This window comes from Ornithorhynchus anatinus, chromosome 12 (assembly GCF_004115215.2).
Source record: "Ornithorhynchus anatinus isolate Pmale09 chromosome 12, mOrnAna1.pri.v4, whole genome shotgun sequence".
NCBI lineage: Eukaryota > Metazoa > Chordata > Mammalia > Monotremata > Ornithorhynchidae > Ornithorhynchus > Ornithorhynchus anatinus.
In genome coordinates, this window is record NC_041739.1 from 20817717 (window position 1) to 20833185 (window position 15469).

A 15469-nucleotide genomic window follows, 5' to 3' on the forward strand; every position below is an offset into this window, starting at 1 on the left:
GTTTAGTTACAGTTGAGGTTTTGGGGTGCCCAAATAATTTTTATGTGGATTCTTTTGGAGTTCCAAATACTTTTTCCAGAGTCCTTTTGTAATTGCCCCTTCGGTCCATTCTTTTTCTACCATTAAATAAAAGAGGCAGCAAATGTTGTTGTCTTTAAGATGTAGAGTGGTAAAAGAAAGCAGCCGAAAGATGTACCAAAATATTTGAAAAGATACTGTATTCACTGATATGGAAATATTTTTGGTTTTCTCTGTTTACTGTGTAGATTGAATTGTTTCTTTTTAGAATATCCTGATGCTTTTGAAACTTCTAGATTAACATGTGGAGTTAAGAAGGGCTGCTTTAACTCCACAGTTTAGGTCCTCATTGAAAATCGTCACCTATCCATATCTCCCATTTCATTTCACTCTGTTGAGCCACCCCCATAATAGTGCTCTTGTAGAATTTATGGGGATAGTCCTGTTTAATTTTTAGGTATTTCACACGTGTTTTCTCACTGAGGCTGAAAAATGTACTTTTGGTTTAAAGATCTCCCTCCTCAATTATTAAAATATTTTGACTGATTTTGAGTAATCAAAGGCCATTTCAAATTAGCATTAGATAATAGATCTATTTAGCATTGACAGTGTCTGATATTTAATTTTTGCCACACAAAAATTACCTGGGAAGCAGTGTGGCTCTGTGGAAAGAGCCTGGGCTTCAGAGTCAGAGGTCATGAGTTCGACTCACAGCTCTGCCACTTGTCAGCTGTGTGACTGTGGGCAAGTCAATTCACTTCTCTGTGCCTCAGTTACCTCATCTGTAAAATGGGGATTAACTGTGAGCCTCACGTGGGACAACCTGATTACCCTGAATCCAGCCCAGCGCTTAGAACAGTGCTCTGCACATAGTAAGCGCTTAACAAATACCAACATTATTATTTTTATTTTTGCTGACAAGGATTTGAAACAGGACACTTTGAAAACCAAGTGTTTTAATCTATATCCACAAAAAATCCAATTCAAAGTCTAATTAGAAGGCATTGCCATTGCTATTTTATCTTGTAACTATTATGTGTATATATATATATAAAATATATATAACATATATATAATATATATATATATTATATATATAATATATATATATACACACACACACACACGTGTGTGTGTGTGTGATCACTGTTGGAATATTATTTTGATCTTTTAAAATTTTGGAAATGCATAAATGTATTTACCTTTGAGTCTTATTATGTACATTATTCATAAGGGAAACTACTTAATTTATTGCCCTTTACCTGAACATTCTATTTCCATGGAACCAATTAAGATTGCTAACCAGGGATCATATCTACCAACTCCATTTCATTGTACTCTCCCTAACACTTAATACCATTTTTATACACAGTAAGCACTCAAAAATATAATTGATTTAATAGAATTATTGGACTCGCACAACTATTTGAACAAGTTCCAGCTACTCAAGATATGTATACTTTTATGCTTGAAAAATAGGGAATTCCTCAGAGTGAAAACAAGAGGAGAAACCAGGGAATAGAATACAAAAGGAATCATTTAAATTCAAACGATTTATTTTCAGTATAAGCTTCTGAGTGTTCTCCAAAGGTGATATCCCTGTCTTTAAATAATAATAATATTAAAAATTTTGGTATTTGTTAAGCGCTTACTGTGTGCCAGGCACTGTACTAAGTGCTGGGATGGATACCAGCAAATCAGGTTGGATGCAGTCGCTGTCCGACATGGGCTAACAGTCTTAATCCCCATTTTACAGATGAGGAAACTGAGGCCCAGAGAAGTGAAGTGACTTGCCCAAGATCACACAGCAGACAAATGGCAGAGCCGGGTTAAGAACCCACAACCTTCTGACTCCCAGGCCAGTGCTGTATCCACTGTGCCATGGTATGAAGGAGATTGAGACAGGAAGGAATATTCCTGGTAGCACTTGGAGAGGGAAAGGGTTATCAGGTGTAAGTTAAAGCTTCTGAAATCTGAAAGCCCAGTGAAACAGAGATGGGATGATAACTCATGTTCCATGTTTCCCAACTGGTCAGTCTATTTTCAGGGAACAAGTGACTCTAAGACACTAAAGAAAAGTCAATCCAAAGGCCTCTCTTGGGTATCAAGCCTATCTACCTGGTGGCTATCCATCCCAATCAACCGATCGTGCTGCATTTGGTAGTGAGTGGGCAGAGGAGGTGATGGTGCTGCCACACTGTCCTGTGTGAAGGCGGAGTTCAAAGTTTTCATGGAAGGGATCATTGCCGGAGGAGCTCCATCCGGTATGTCTAGGGTCGCCCTCATACCCTAGCACCTGTTGGTCAGCTTCTATTTCTTTATTATATTTTCCCTGTCACAGTAAGACGGGTCCAGTTGAGTTAGTATCCACCTTCTTAAACTGTATTTCTTTGATGGGAGGACTAGGCCCGATTGGTATTTCATAAACTCTTATAATAATGATGGTATTTGTTAAGCGCTTACTATGTGCAAAGCACTGTTCTAAGTGCTGGGGGAGGGGCAGGGTGGGGAAGGAATACAAGATAATCAGATTGTCCCAACTGGGGCTCGCAGTTTTAATCCCCATTTTACAAATGAGAGAACTGATGCATAGAGAAGTTGTAACTTGCCCAAAGTCACACAGCTGACAAGCGGCAGAGCTGGGATTAGAACCCATGACCTCTGTCTCCCAAGTCCGTGCGCTTTCCACTGAGCCACGCTGCTTCTCTGATGTGCTGGTGCCACGTACCCTGCCAGAAATCGGGTGAATACCAGTGGAAGAGATCCCTGCTTTCCTTCAGTCTTGAAAGGAAGCTTGCGACGGGGTACATAATAACTAATTTCTCTCTAGGTTTATACATGATTTCATTAGTTAATATCTAGTCTTTGCTTCGTACAAAAGGCAGCACCTTTGTCTCGTGCTCTGTGAAGTTACAGGGCACCTGAAGGCATGTGAGAATTGGCTGCTTTGTCTACGGTGGAGGACTCTCTGAATATTTTATCATATTAAATGACTTCAAGGCTGTTAATAGGTTTTATGACCTAACAAGAGTGTGTCTTCTCATTCGGGAAAATAGATTACTAGATTTGTATGGTAGTTTAATTTTGCAGTTTCTGACTTAGATGCAGTTTTCCATTTTATCCAGTTGAGGGCAGTTGTTTACTGCCAGAACAAATGGTTTAATTGAGGAGCAGGTTTTCTCTGTGTACTTTCTTGGGAAAATTCACAGCAGCTTTATTGTTGCCCTTCCCCTCCCCTTTGCCCTCACATTTTAAGGTACTTTCTTTGTATACCTTGGTCCCAGAAAGAATGATTTAGGATCCACCGCTCAACTTGTTGAATGACATTGGACCTAGCATTTCACGTCCCTTCTACTGTGTATAAAAATGTTAGGAGATAGCCAGAGTTCGTCCTCCTCACCTCTCAGAAATATTTTGAGGTTTATGTTTCTAAAGAGTCCTTTTGTTAAACGCCCTCTAATTTGTTTAGAATTCCATGATTAGGTTTCTTAGCATCTCCTTCTCGTTGTGTACTTACTCTTTGGTTTATGTCCTCATAGATGTTTTCAAGCAGAGCAAATACATTAGGCCCACTGTGATCTACTTTAGTGCTCCTCTCTGTCTTTTTTAAAATACTGAAGTATCAAAAGGTTTATTCACTTTACTTAAAAAATATTCAATTTACTTAAAAGAGAACGAATCCAAAACTCGGAGCGAAAGCAGAGTGGGACCCATGGGTTAGAAGTAAGCTTGTGTTCTTGGGCCTGAGAGAAGCGCAGAGCCAGGAAGGAGAGAAAGAAGCAGGAAAGTGGACAAATGAAACTGGGAGATAAGACCTTTGAGAGAGAGAAAGGAGATGCCAAAAATCTGTCTCCTTAAAAAAAAATAGTTTAGATTTGTTACAATACAAAGTAAGCCCCGCATTTTTTCATGGGAAACCATTGCATAAACCCTTTTAAAACATTCTTAACCTGCCTTTTTTCTTGTCAGCTCCTTGAGCAAAGAGGAAGTCGTGATAATCATCGTCATCATCATCGGTATTTATTGAGCGCTTATTATATTTAGAACACCATGCTAAGCGCTAAATAACTTGATAGGCACATTCCCTTTCTAGAGCTGGTAGATTCTGCCCAGCACCTAGTTTTGTTCCAGACATAGTAGGTATCCAGCAATAGTAATGATGATGATGTTAATAGGAGTGTCTTGGCAGGAGCCAAGGGAGTAGAGGGACAGGCATGACTGCAAGTGCTTCCGTTGAGAGGATTCTAACAAGAGCTGTAAGGCACAAGTTGGCTGAGGAGCAAGAGAAAGGAGAAAGAGGTTCAGAGGATGTAGAGAAGCCATTTTCACTGGACAAAAAAGGAAGTCAGGAAGGAGGAAGGGGACATACTTCTAGCTAAGGCAGTGTAGCTTTAAAGCTAAATAAAGGCATTGGAGTCAGACTGACTTCTAATCTTGCCCTTGCTACTAATGTTGCGAACACTTCTCAAAAAAGGAAATCTTGGTAGGACTTAGTATATTGTGCCATTCACCTAAATTCTACTTCACAGTACGCATCTTGTGCTTCTTGTTGAAAGTTACCATTCTAAGGGGATACAGTATTTTAAATTGAGATATGTGAGGAAACAATCCTACTCTGTAATTCAGTTCAGAGTTTGAATGATCTATCCTGGAATAAAGTTGTGGTTTTTTCCCTAAATGTTAGAAATGGAATGAGATAGTTAAGTGATTAAAGACACATCTATCTACTCAGGCAGTCCCGGCAGGATTTATATTAAAAAGCTGGAATAAGATTTTATATTTAAAAGCTGGAATGGATTGGTTATAACAAAATCTAAAAATTATGATTTGGCATTGGGGTTTCTTTAGAAAAGGAAAGAGTAATTTAAAGGTGAATCTGTGTAATTTCATATTTGTATAACAGTATGGTAAGTCTTCTACCTGAATAAAGTGGTTGTCTCAAATTTCAAAATGGCCAACTCTTTTCTAACATTTTAAAAGTGTCCAGTCTTAATATGTGCCCAAGGCCAAGCAGCAGAAAATTAGATCTTCAAGTGATAAATCATATAATCTTTCACTGATGTTCATTTTAATTGGCACAATTTTTGTGAGGCTGGAATGAATTTGGGAGTAAGGGGGTCGAGAGTTTGTGTGTGTGTGTGTGTGTGTGTGTGTGTGTGTGTGTGTGTGTGAGAGAGAGAGAGAGAGAGTGAGAGATTCATTGATTCCTCCCTGACTTTGACCAAAATTTCTTTACCAGAAGCCCCATGCACAAGTCTCAGCTGTTAAAATGTCAGGAGGTAGACCCTGAATTTCAGCGCCGCCTTCAGTATTGCGGGTTTACTGACTTTGCTAGGGAGGGCCATCAGTTGTTTGACTGGCAGGAGCAGTCTGCTTTCACTTCAGTAGTTTATAATTCCTGGCTATACTAGGATAGTGTGCACTCCACCAAGGAAGCAGGCAGGTCAGGACATTGGGTAGGAGGTTTGAAAGACAAAAAGCTGCAGGCCTTGGTTTTCAGCTTTCATTTTTTTCTAGTCTTTTGAAGAAGACATTTCATTTGGAGTGTGTTGCTCTTAGCAATGTGCTTGCGTTACATGTAGAGTGATCACCGACCAACAATCTTTAAAAATGTCAAAACCAGGAAAAGCTACCCTAAACCATGGCTTGGTTCCTGTTGATCTTAAAAGTGCAAAAGAGCCTTTACCACACCAAACTGTGATGAAGATATTTAGCATCAGCATCATTGCCCAGGGCCTTCCTTTCTGCAGGAGACGGGTAAGTTAGAAAAATTTAAATACTTTCTGGTTAGCTCAAAATCTAATGTGCTCAATTTTCAATTCTTTGAGAAATACTTTCAAATGTATGTATTGTTTGAGCAGTTATGTAACATGAACTCAAAAGTTTTGGTTCATCTGCTAGTTAATGAAAAAAGTAATTCCTAGCAAGAATATTTTTGTGACCTTAGTTATGTGGCTCAGGTATTTGTTTTCTTTTTCTCATTCCTTTAATATGGTCATGAGCACCTGAAGCTTGTATCCTCTAATTACTCTGTGTGTGTGTGTGTGTGTATACACACACACACATAATGTATTCATATTTGTGTATATAGAGAAAGTTTTAAGTAAAATGATGGCACTTTAAAAATCAAAATTTTGTTTTTTAGAACTTATTTTATATCACTATGCCTTACTTCAGAGACCTTATGCAAATTAGAATTTGAAAGTTTTTGTGAATTTATAAAATCGAGTTCCAGTAATATTATTCATCAAAATGGAGTCCCTTTTTTCTGTTCAGAAAATAAAAATAGCATGTTACTGTGTAGTTTATATATAGACAAGCAGGACAGTCAAACCGACTACAGAATTGTATTTGTGCTCTTGCCTCCGAATCATTAGCAATATAGTTTTTAGTATGTATTCACTTTGCCATATGCTATTTGCTGAGTAGCTTTGATCAGAGTGAAAGCAGTGAACATGAAGGATATACAATTGTTTTCAAAATTATACTCAATTTGACTGTGATCCTAATCTTCACCATAGATTTTCCTTACTGTGGTCATTAGTAGAATCATAATCTGTCTGTTAATAAAATTAGCATGAGAGAACACATTTCTTGACAGGCCAGCCATTCAAAGGATGTGTGCGTGTAATAGGGTCTCACTAATTTGGGGTTTTTAGTTTTTAAATTGGTGCAAGGGTACACCATTTTCATAGTCATAACCAGGAAGCAGACATATTTCCCCAATAGGTGCCGTGCTTAAAAATTAAAAAAATGAAAATTGGCTTAAAAAAGTCAAAATACTAAATATAAAAACTCAAATGTCTTTTAAAAATACCTCTCATTTGTATGGACTTACTATCATTCTTGCCTCTCTCACTTCTTTCTCTCTCTCTTCTTGCCCAGCCTCCTCTTTCTCTATATTATTATAATGTGCTTAATATGTGTCAAGCACTGTTCTAACTGCTGGGATAGGTGGAACTTATTCAGGCTGGACATAGAATCTGTCCCACAAGGGGGCTCACAATCTAAGTGGGAGGGAAAGCCAGTTATGAATCCCCATTTTATAGTTGAGGAGATGATTGATGATAGCTACTAATCTGCTTACTACTGTCCCCCTAGCAAAAAGCAACCCTGCCCCAACCTGCTAAATGATGATTCCCTTGCTTTCAGAGCTGCTTGTGGGTTTCCGAACATAAGTCATTTATCACTTTTGTATTTGACTAAAAACTTTATTAGAAAATAGTCTTCTTAAAAATTGAAAGAAGGAAGTAATAAAATATTTTTAATGTAAGGGATGCTTTTAATTTAAGGAATTCTTAACACTTTTCAAAGTGATACACACAGCACATGCACTAACCTTCTATTTCCTCAAATATGTGACTATATTTTATTGCCACACAAATTATTGTCCTGGGTCCATTTGGTTTTTATTTCCTGATACAATACTGGACTTTGTGGAAAATTTTATAGTGAATATTTTATATGTACCACATAATAAATCAATCAGTGGTGTTTATTGGGCACTGATTTATTGTGTGCGGAACACTGAGCTAAGCAGTTCAGTTGAGTTAATCTTATTTATTGAGCACTTACTGTGCAGAGCACTTGGCAGAGTGCAGTATAATAGGGTTGAGAGGCACCATCTCTGCCCACAGGGAGCTTATAGTCTAGAGAGGGAGACAGACATTAAAATAAATTTGAAGAAAGGGGAAATGGCAGAGTGCAAGGATAAGTGTGTGCGGCTGAGGATTAGGTACATATTAATGCTTAAAAAGTGATATAAATATAGAATTCTTCTATTTTCAAGTGTAATGTTGACTAGTATCTTTTTAAATGGAATGCTTTTTGAGCAGCAACACTAACCTAATATTGTTTTAATTATACTATTGTACTACACATATATTTGCATGGGCTTCTGTAAACTAAAATTACAGTACATTTGAGGTAAATGTAATTATCCTTTTTTAATGATGCCTCAATTTATTCCCGAGGCCATTATCAATGTAGTGCTCCAGTTAACTCTTAGTGATAAATTCAATAAATGCCAGTCTTGGGTTTAGGATAGAATTAAAGTTATATCTTTCTCTTGAGCACATTTTAATCAAAATGGCAATAAATATTACATATAACTTTTGATTTGCCTAAAAAAGCAAGATTTTTCAAGTACTATTCATTTAGTTAATTTTTTCCCATTGTTTTGGAGCTTGCAATTTTTTCCCCTTAAAATATTATTCAACTAAGGAAAAAGCCATTTCAAAATGTGCTTTGTGTGGCTTTGGAGTAAAAATACATGTGCGAGAAATGACCATTCAGATCTCGTGAATCTCTTGCATTAGTTATATTCAGCTTCTCACAAGCAGTTTGCTATAAATGGTCACAGGGTGTAAAGCAGATTGCCGCCTGTATTTTGGAGGTCATTTTTGGCAAGTAGCATGCTGCGTTTTGTAACGCATTTCAGATCTTGTGCCTAGTCCTGAACCATTCTGTTAGTACAGCATGTAAAAATCGGTACGGGTGTTTGAAAAGTAACAAAACATGATTATAGTCAGAGATTCAATATTATAGTTTCTCAAATATGTCCTGATGTCATATATCTCATTATAAAATAAAATGAATCATTAGTAAAATGGACAAATAGATTCACTCAACTTGCATTTCTTTGATTAGTCTGAGACTTAGGTTGTACCCCCAAAGCTGTCTGGATATGAACTTCTCACTTTTTGTCAAGAAATGAATTGTTTTTCCAGAACCAGAGTACCCACTATTTACTAGTGGTGAGTAGTTTGTGAGTGTTAAAATGAGACCTAGCATTATTTCAACACATTTCTGAAACCAATCCTTTTTGAATATTCAAAATCAAGTGTTGCAGATTATAGTTTTTTTGACATTGCAGGGTTTATTTCTTTTTGGACATTTATAGTTTTTATGATTTTGATATAAAATGTTATCCTGTTAGAAGAAATTTATATAAATCTGTAAGAAATGTATGCTTTCTGCCCCAGACTTTAAAAGTCAGAAAGCAATTATCACCATGTTTTATGCTAAATATGCTTGTGGATTTATATATCATATAATAAATGTACTGCTAGATGATATGTCGAATTTTGAATATAAGATGTTTGTGTAAGATTGTTCAGAATAATCACATTCAAATTTCTTTGTCACATCTCTAGATCTCTACTTTCCCATTTTCCTTCTTGGGTTGTTTTATCGATTTTTTTACCTACCATGGTTAAGTGAAATTCTAAGAGAGTTTGGTTGTTTTTGAATTTGTTTGGGGTTCTCTTACAGTTTGGGGAAGAAGATCTCGATGAACCGTACGTTAGTAAAAATTGTTATACTTATAGTCTCTGACACCTCCCCGTGATGGTCACAACCGTTTCTTTTGACACCACATCAAGTACTATCCACATAGAGGTGCACTGCTGGAAAAATGTTCTTTAAGCCCCCAGTAGTATTCTAGCTAAAGCACATAGTGAGAACATGTATTTTGGGAGAACTAACTCTCTACATCTTCGGGAATCACTCTTAAAATGTGAAAGGAATCATTTGCCATTCTTCTTTTAAAACATTCGTAGAGCCCCTACACGATACCTGGCGTTGTAGTAGGTGTTACCGAGAGTAGGGGAACAATTTATGGTAAACTTGGTCCCTGCCCTCTAAGTGCATATAATCTAGAATCTGTAGATATAGCACGGGCAGGTCTCCAACACTTTGCAGAGATTCTTTCAATGAACAAGGTCGTTTGAAAATCAGTGGTTTGAAACCTGAGTTCTGTCTGACCTGACATATCCATTTTGCTCATTGGCAGCATGCTTTTTTTTCCACTGTTAGCGTTCCCCCTTTAGCTTTATTTTCCTCTCTCAGACTTCTTTCTTTTCCCCTTCCACTTTCAGGGAGGTCTGATGCATAACACTCCTGTCTACACTCTCCCCATGCCCAGCATGTGCAGCTCTCCCAAGTCACAGACTCTACCTGAGACTCGCTGTGGTTTCCTCTTGCCAGAGTTCTGAAAGAATATTTCCTTTTCCTGACCTCCAGGGCCCGGCTCAGAGGGAAAAGCGATTTGTGTGTTGATTATGTAAAGTGAGTCCAGTTTGGTGTAGAAAAAAAAATCTATTCTTTTTTTTAATGACCTAAAGAAAGGTATTTGGGTCCTACCTCATTTTTCTATTAAAAAATAGATTCATTTAATAGGCCTATCTTTGAAATGCCTTTCACAATTCACAACTGTGCAGTAATGTGAGGAAGACCAATTCTGGAAATTTAGCTAAATAGCCCTACAGTAAAATAAAGCTGCTTCTGTCTTTAATTCCCTAGAAGACATTTTTCTCTATTTTGCATACACAGCTATTCAGTAACTGATAAGGTGAAATAAGCCTGTTTCCCCTCTCTGGCTTTCCTGAGTTTGAAGCAGCTTATTTGCAATTATCTTAGAAAGATTTTAACTGGGTAAAATGGCCCATAGAGCGAGGATGCAATTTAGTATTAAACCTTTCCACAGGGGTAAGTGGCGATGGAAGTTCTGTGCCAATTCAGGCATTCTTTGCAGACCCCCCCAACCAAACCAGCAGCTGCAGGTCTGTGCACAGCATGAAATCCAAATGGCCACAAGTAAGGGGACATTATCACTTTTCACCCATTGCCATCTCACATATACATCAATGGGTCTGGTGTCAGGGATGACCCCTTAACAGGAGGGAGAGAACAGCAGCAACAGAAATAGCTATAGTGACTTCTCAACTTCTCTCAGCCCTCCATCTTGTCGGATCTCACCCAAGGGACAAGGCTTCCTGACATCATCAACTTTGGAATCTTTCCTGAGGCCACTCAGAGTAGAAGAGAGATAAGGACAGGGAGTTTATTTCAATTTATTTTAATATCTGTCTTCTCCCTCTAGACTGTGAACTCCTTGTGGGCAGGGAAAGTGTCTACTAACTCTGTACTCTTCCAAGAACTTAAGACAGTGGTCTGCATAGAGTAAGCGCTCAATAAATACTAGTGATTTCTTGATTGATTGGAAGGCAGCGATGAAATAGCTTGAAATTCCATCTGATAATCAGGAGTGAGCTCTGACGCCAAGGCACCTTAAGTGAGTGCAAGGAGGTACGGTGACAGTAGAAAGGCCATGGGCCTGAGTATGAGACCTAGGTTCCGGTACCAGCTCTGCTAGTGGCCTGCTGTTGGGACCTTTGGTGAACCACTAAACCTCTTTAGATTAGTTGCCTCCAACCCCCACGCCCACATCACCATGGGTATAAGTACACTAAGACTAAAATGAAGTCATTGATGGGAGCGTGTTCTGGAAAAATAAGGAGCACTTTACACATTCTCTTCCACTTCAAGCTCAGAAGTATTTTACTGACTTGAATAGAGTGTTAGAAGTCCATTAATTAACCATAGATAATCACACCATATCTAGTGTCTAATCACAAGATGCCTTTTTGCTGCATATGATACTTTGAAAATGAAATCTTTACATAAGTACACATAAATCTAATTCTTAAATTTGTTATTGTCACACATCATTTAATTGTGAGTATTTTTAATCACTTTTTTCAATATTTATTATTTTAGTCCCTTTTTTGTCTTGGAAATGCCTTCATGTACTTTCCATTATTTACTATGACAAAACTACAATTTGTGTTGCATTTTCACTCAACACTCAAATTTAATGGAGCCATTTGAGAGTGCCAACCAGGGTAGGGCAGAATTATCTTTCTGAAGTCGGAAGCCTCAGGAAAGGGAGGTCTGCCCTGTTGAAGGTACTTCTACCCATTTTAGCTCATAATCCAAGCACTTATCATATTCTGCCGTGATTACTGTATCGCCCTCCTTCTTGGTGATCCCTGTACTTCACTCTGCTGCCCAGACCATTTTTCTACAAAAACCTGAAGTCCATGTTTCCCCACTCGTCAAGATCCTCCAGGGGTTGCCCATCCACCTCCACATCAGTGAGAAACTCCATACCCTTGGCTGTAAAGCACCAGAACACCTTGCCCCCTTCTACCTCACCTCACTACTCCCCTACAACCCAGCCTGCACACTTGGCTCCTCTGATGCCAACTAGCTTGCCATACCTTGATCTCCCTATCTCGAAGCCAACCTCTCACCCGTGTCCTGCCTCTGGCGTGGAACACCCTCCCTTATCATATCCTACAGATAGTGACTCTCCCCACCCTCAAAGCCTTATTGAAGGCATATCTCTTCCAAGAGGCCTCCCCTGACTAAACCGTCTTTTCCTTTTCTTCCAGTCCCTTCTGTGTCACCCTGACGTGCTCCCTTTACTCACCACCACCCCTTAGCCCCGCAGCAATTATGGACGGATCTGTTTGTTTGTTTGTTTGTTTGTTTGTTTATTTATTTATTTATTTATTTATTTATATTAATGCCTGTCTCCCCTTCTAGACAGTAAGCTCGTTGTGGGCAGGGAATGTCTATATTAAATTGTTCTGTCCTCTCCCAAGCACACAGTATAGTGCTCTGCACATCGTAAGTGCTCAATAAATATGATCAGTTAATTGATTGATCTTATCTGTGGCCTGCAGAGCTAAGAAATCACTGAGTTTGCCTCTAGAGATATAGAAAGGGAAGCAGTGTGACCTAGTGGATAGAGCACAGGCCTGGGAGTCAGAAGAACTTAAGTTCTAATCCCCGATCTGCCACTTTGCTGTGTTACCTGAGGCAAGTCCCTTAACTTCTCTGTGCCTGTTACCTGGCTTGTAAAATGAGGATCGAAACTGTGAGCCCTATGAGAGACAGTGACTCTGTCCAACCTGATTTTATCGTATCTACCCCATTGTTTAGAACAGTTCTTGACACATAGTAAGCTCTTAACAAATACCATTTGAAGTCATTTCTACTGTGACACTTCTGGTTTGTCCCTCAAGTCAAAACTTATTGGTTTAGCCATTTGGGGGAGTCCTTTTGAAGGGTGGGTTTCTAAATGGGCATCAAGATGTCGTGTGGGTCCAGGACCAGCTACAGAAGGTAGGACGGAAAGGCAGGACACCTGGATAGAAGGAACGGAGTGGCGGCCGGGCAACCTTGACCCTTGCAAGTAATTTCTAGTCAGAACTTGTGAAGCACAGCAATTTTGAGATTTGCCAATCTTAGGATTCAAGTTGTTAGTAGATTGCCTTTATGGGTTGTTTCTTTTATTATTATCAATTAATCATATTTCTTGAGCGCTTACTATGTGCGGAGCACCATACCAAGTGTTTGGGAGAGTGCAGTATGACAGAATCAGCAGATACGTGCCCTGCCTGTAACAAGCTTACAGTCTAAAAGGAGAGACAGACACTAATGTGAATAAGTAAGGAATTTATAATATGTAATTTATGACCTCTTTGACACCAACATGGTTTTATGTGATGTCACCATTTACGCGATATAGCCAGCATACCCTGCGATACCCTGGGTATTGGGATGGCACCCCCTATTAAGGGGGGGGCCTGGTCACTCCAGGAAGAGGGAGCAGATGTTTTCCTGGTCTCATGGCGGCCAAATGTCTGAAGCCAGCCTTGTGTACGTTCCATTGAGGCTGTAACAGAGAAGTGCTCGGCTTTTTCTAGAAGCACTTTGCTGAAATTACAAAGATGAAATGGGGGGTAGAATTTATAAAACCTATCCTGGAAGCTTGAAATCCAACCTTAATTATTTGTGAGCTATTAAAAACAGAAACCAATTTGAGTTACTTTAGCCTTTATAGAGATGAGATGTCGAAATTGGCTGTTGGTTGAGTGTTTTTTCTACTCAGTTTTGGGAAAGTTTAATTAGGTATGAGAATTTTGGATAAACCTATGCTCAACAGAAATCTAATAACAATTTTCTTCATTCATTTCCATTTTGAAGGCATTGAAATTCATTATCATGTTGTGGCCTGAAAAGCAATTTAGTACGTAGGACAGTTATGAAACCCAACTCCACAGCACTTACGTCAATATCAGTAATTTATTTATATTAATGTTTATATCCCCAACCCTCTCCTCCACACCCGCCCCCGACCTTCCAAACCCTCCCCCCCCGGCCTCCCCAGCCTCCATCCTCATCCCACACCACCCCCCCGACCTAAACCGTAAGCTCCCTGTGTACAAGAAATTGAATTGGAAGCCACATAGCCTAGTGGATAGAGCATGAGCCTGGGAATCAAAAGGTCCTGGGTTCTAATCCCAGCTCTGCCACCTGTCTGCTGTGTGACATTGGGCAAGTCAATTCACTTCTCTGTGCCTCAGTTACCTCATCTGTAAAATGAGGATTAAGACTGTGAGCCCCACATGGGACAGGGCCTAAGCCCAACCTGATCAGGTTGTAATAATAATAATGTTGGTATTTGTTAAGCACTTACTATGTGCAGAGCACTGTTCTAAGCGCTGGGGTAGATATAGGGTAATCAGGTTGTCCCACGTGAGACTCACAGTTAAGCCGGGAGTCGAACTCATGAGGTAGCTTGTATCTACCTCATCAAGTCGAGGTAGCTTGTATCTACCTCAGTGCTTAGTACAGAGTCTGGCACATAGCACATAAATTCCATAAACAAGAAACATGTTTCCCAACCCTTTTGTTCTGTACTGTGCCAAGTGCTTAGTACAGTGCTCTGCACACAGTAAGCACTAAGTAGATACCATTGATTGATTCTTTGCATAGATCTGCGATAGTTACTTCAAGAACTCTATGCTTTGACCTATGTTCCTCCAAATCTATTTGCTGACCGGCCTGTTGGAATGTTCGTCTGTTCAGCAAAGGGATTTGACAGGATTGCAGAACACATAGTCATGTGTTGCCTTTGATCACATTTCAAAAAACAACTTCTCTAATTACTGCATCTTAAATGGGTACAAATTGAATAATTATAAAATCTGCCTATTAATGTTCATGAAGTTTCTCTCCAGAATCCTTGGTGATATGTAGTCCCTTGGTTTTTGCCAAGACCTTCACATTGGAATTCAGTTAATCCAGCGAGTAAAGAAAATTTCACATTTATCTAATAGACTCAATTGTTGCTGTGCAAAAAAAAAGGAATTTTTTTTTATAGGTCTCTAAGCATAGCACCTTACTGTATCTAGCTGATCTTGTAGTTCTGTTTTAAGTTTCAGCATATCTCATTAGTAGGTAATTTTCCCAAGTACTTTGTCAAGGGAAAATTAATTTTCGTACTGATTAAAAACTTCTTGGCATTTTAATTACAATATAGTGTTGATAGGTAGGCTTGTTACATTGATATTGGGCATAATTGATCTTCAGGTTGAAGCAAGTTGGCTTTTCTTGTATACTTCTGCTGTTTAGTAGTATTGAAGTTATTCATCAACACACATCAACCGGAATGTCCTGTAAGGAGATACAGAGAAATTAATCCGATTTAGAATGTTCATTAGCCAGAAAATGTTTGGTACAAAAGTAAATGAGTCTATTTTTTTTTCCTCTGACTGAATATTCAGTGAATGGATGCCCTGTCTGTATAGTTTGATCA

At 38.8% G+C, this 15469-nt stretch overlaps 1 protein-coding gene across 7 annotated transcripts in view; it reads left to right on the forward strand.

Moving 5' to 3' along the window:
• FBXW7 (F-box and WD repeat domain containing 7) overlaps positions 1-15469 on the forward strand; it is a 217178-nt gene that overhangs the window by 131273 nt on the left and 70436 nt on the right. Inside the window, exon 1 of one of the 7 annotated variants that reach the window (XM_029076402.2) lies at positions 5557-5775. The exons of the other annotated variants lie outside the window; for them this stretch is intronic. Within the exon in view, the coding sequence (XP_028932235.1) occupies positions 5629-5775 (147 nt within the window). The 5' untranslated portion in view covers positions 5557-5628. Of the gene's footprint in view, positions 1-5556; positions 5776-15469 lie in introns of those variants that run through there. 7 annotated transcript variants of the gene reach the window in all.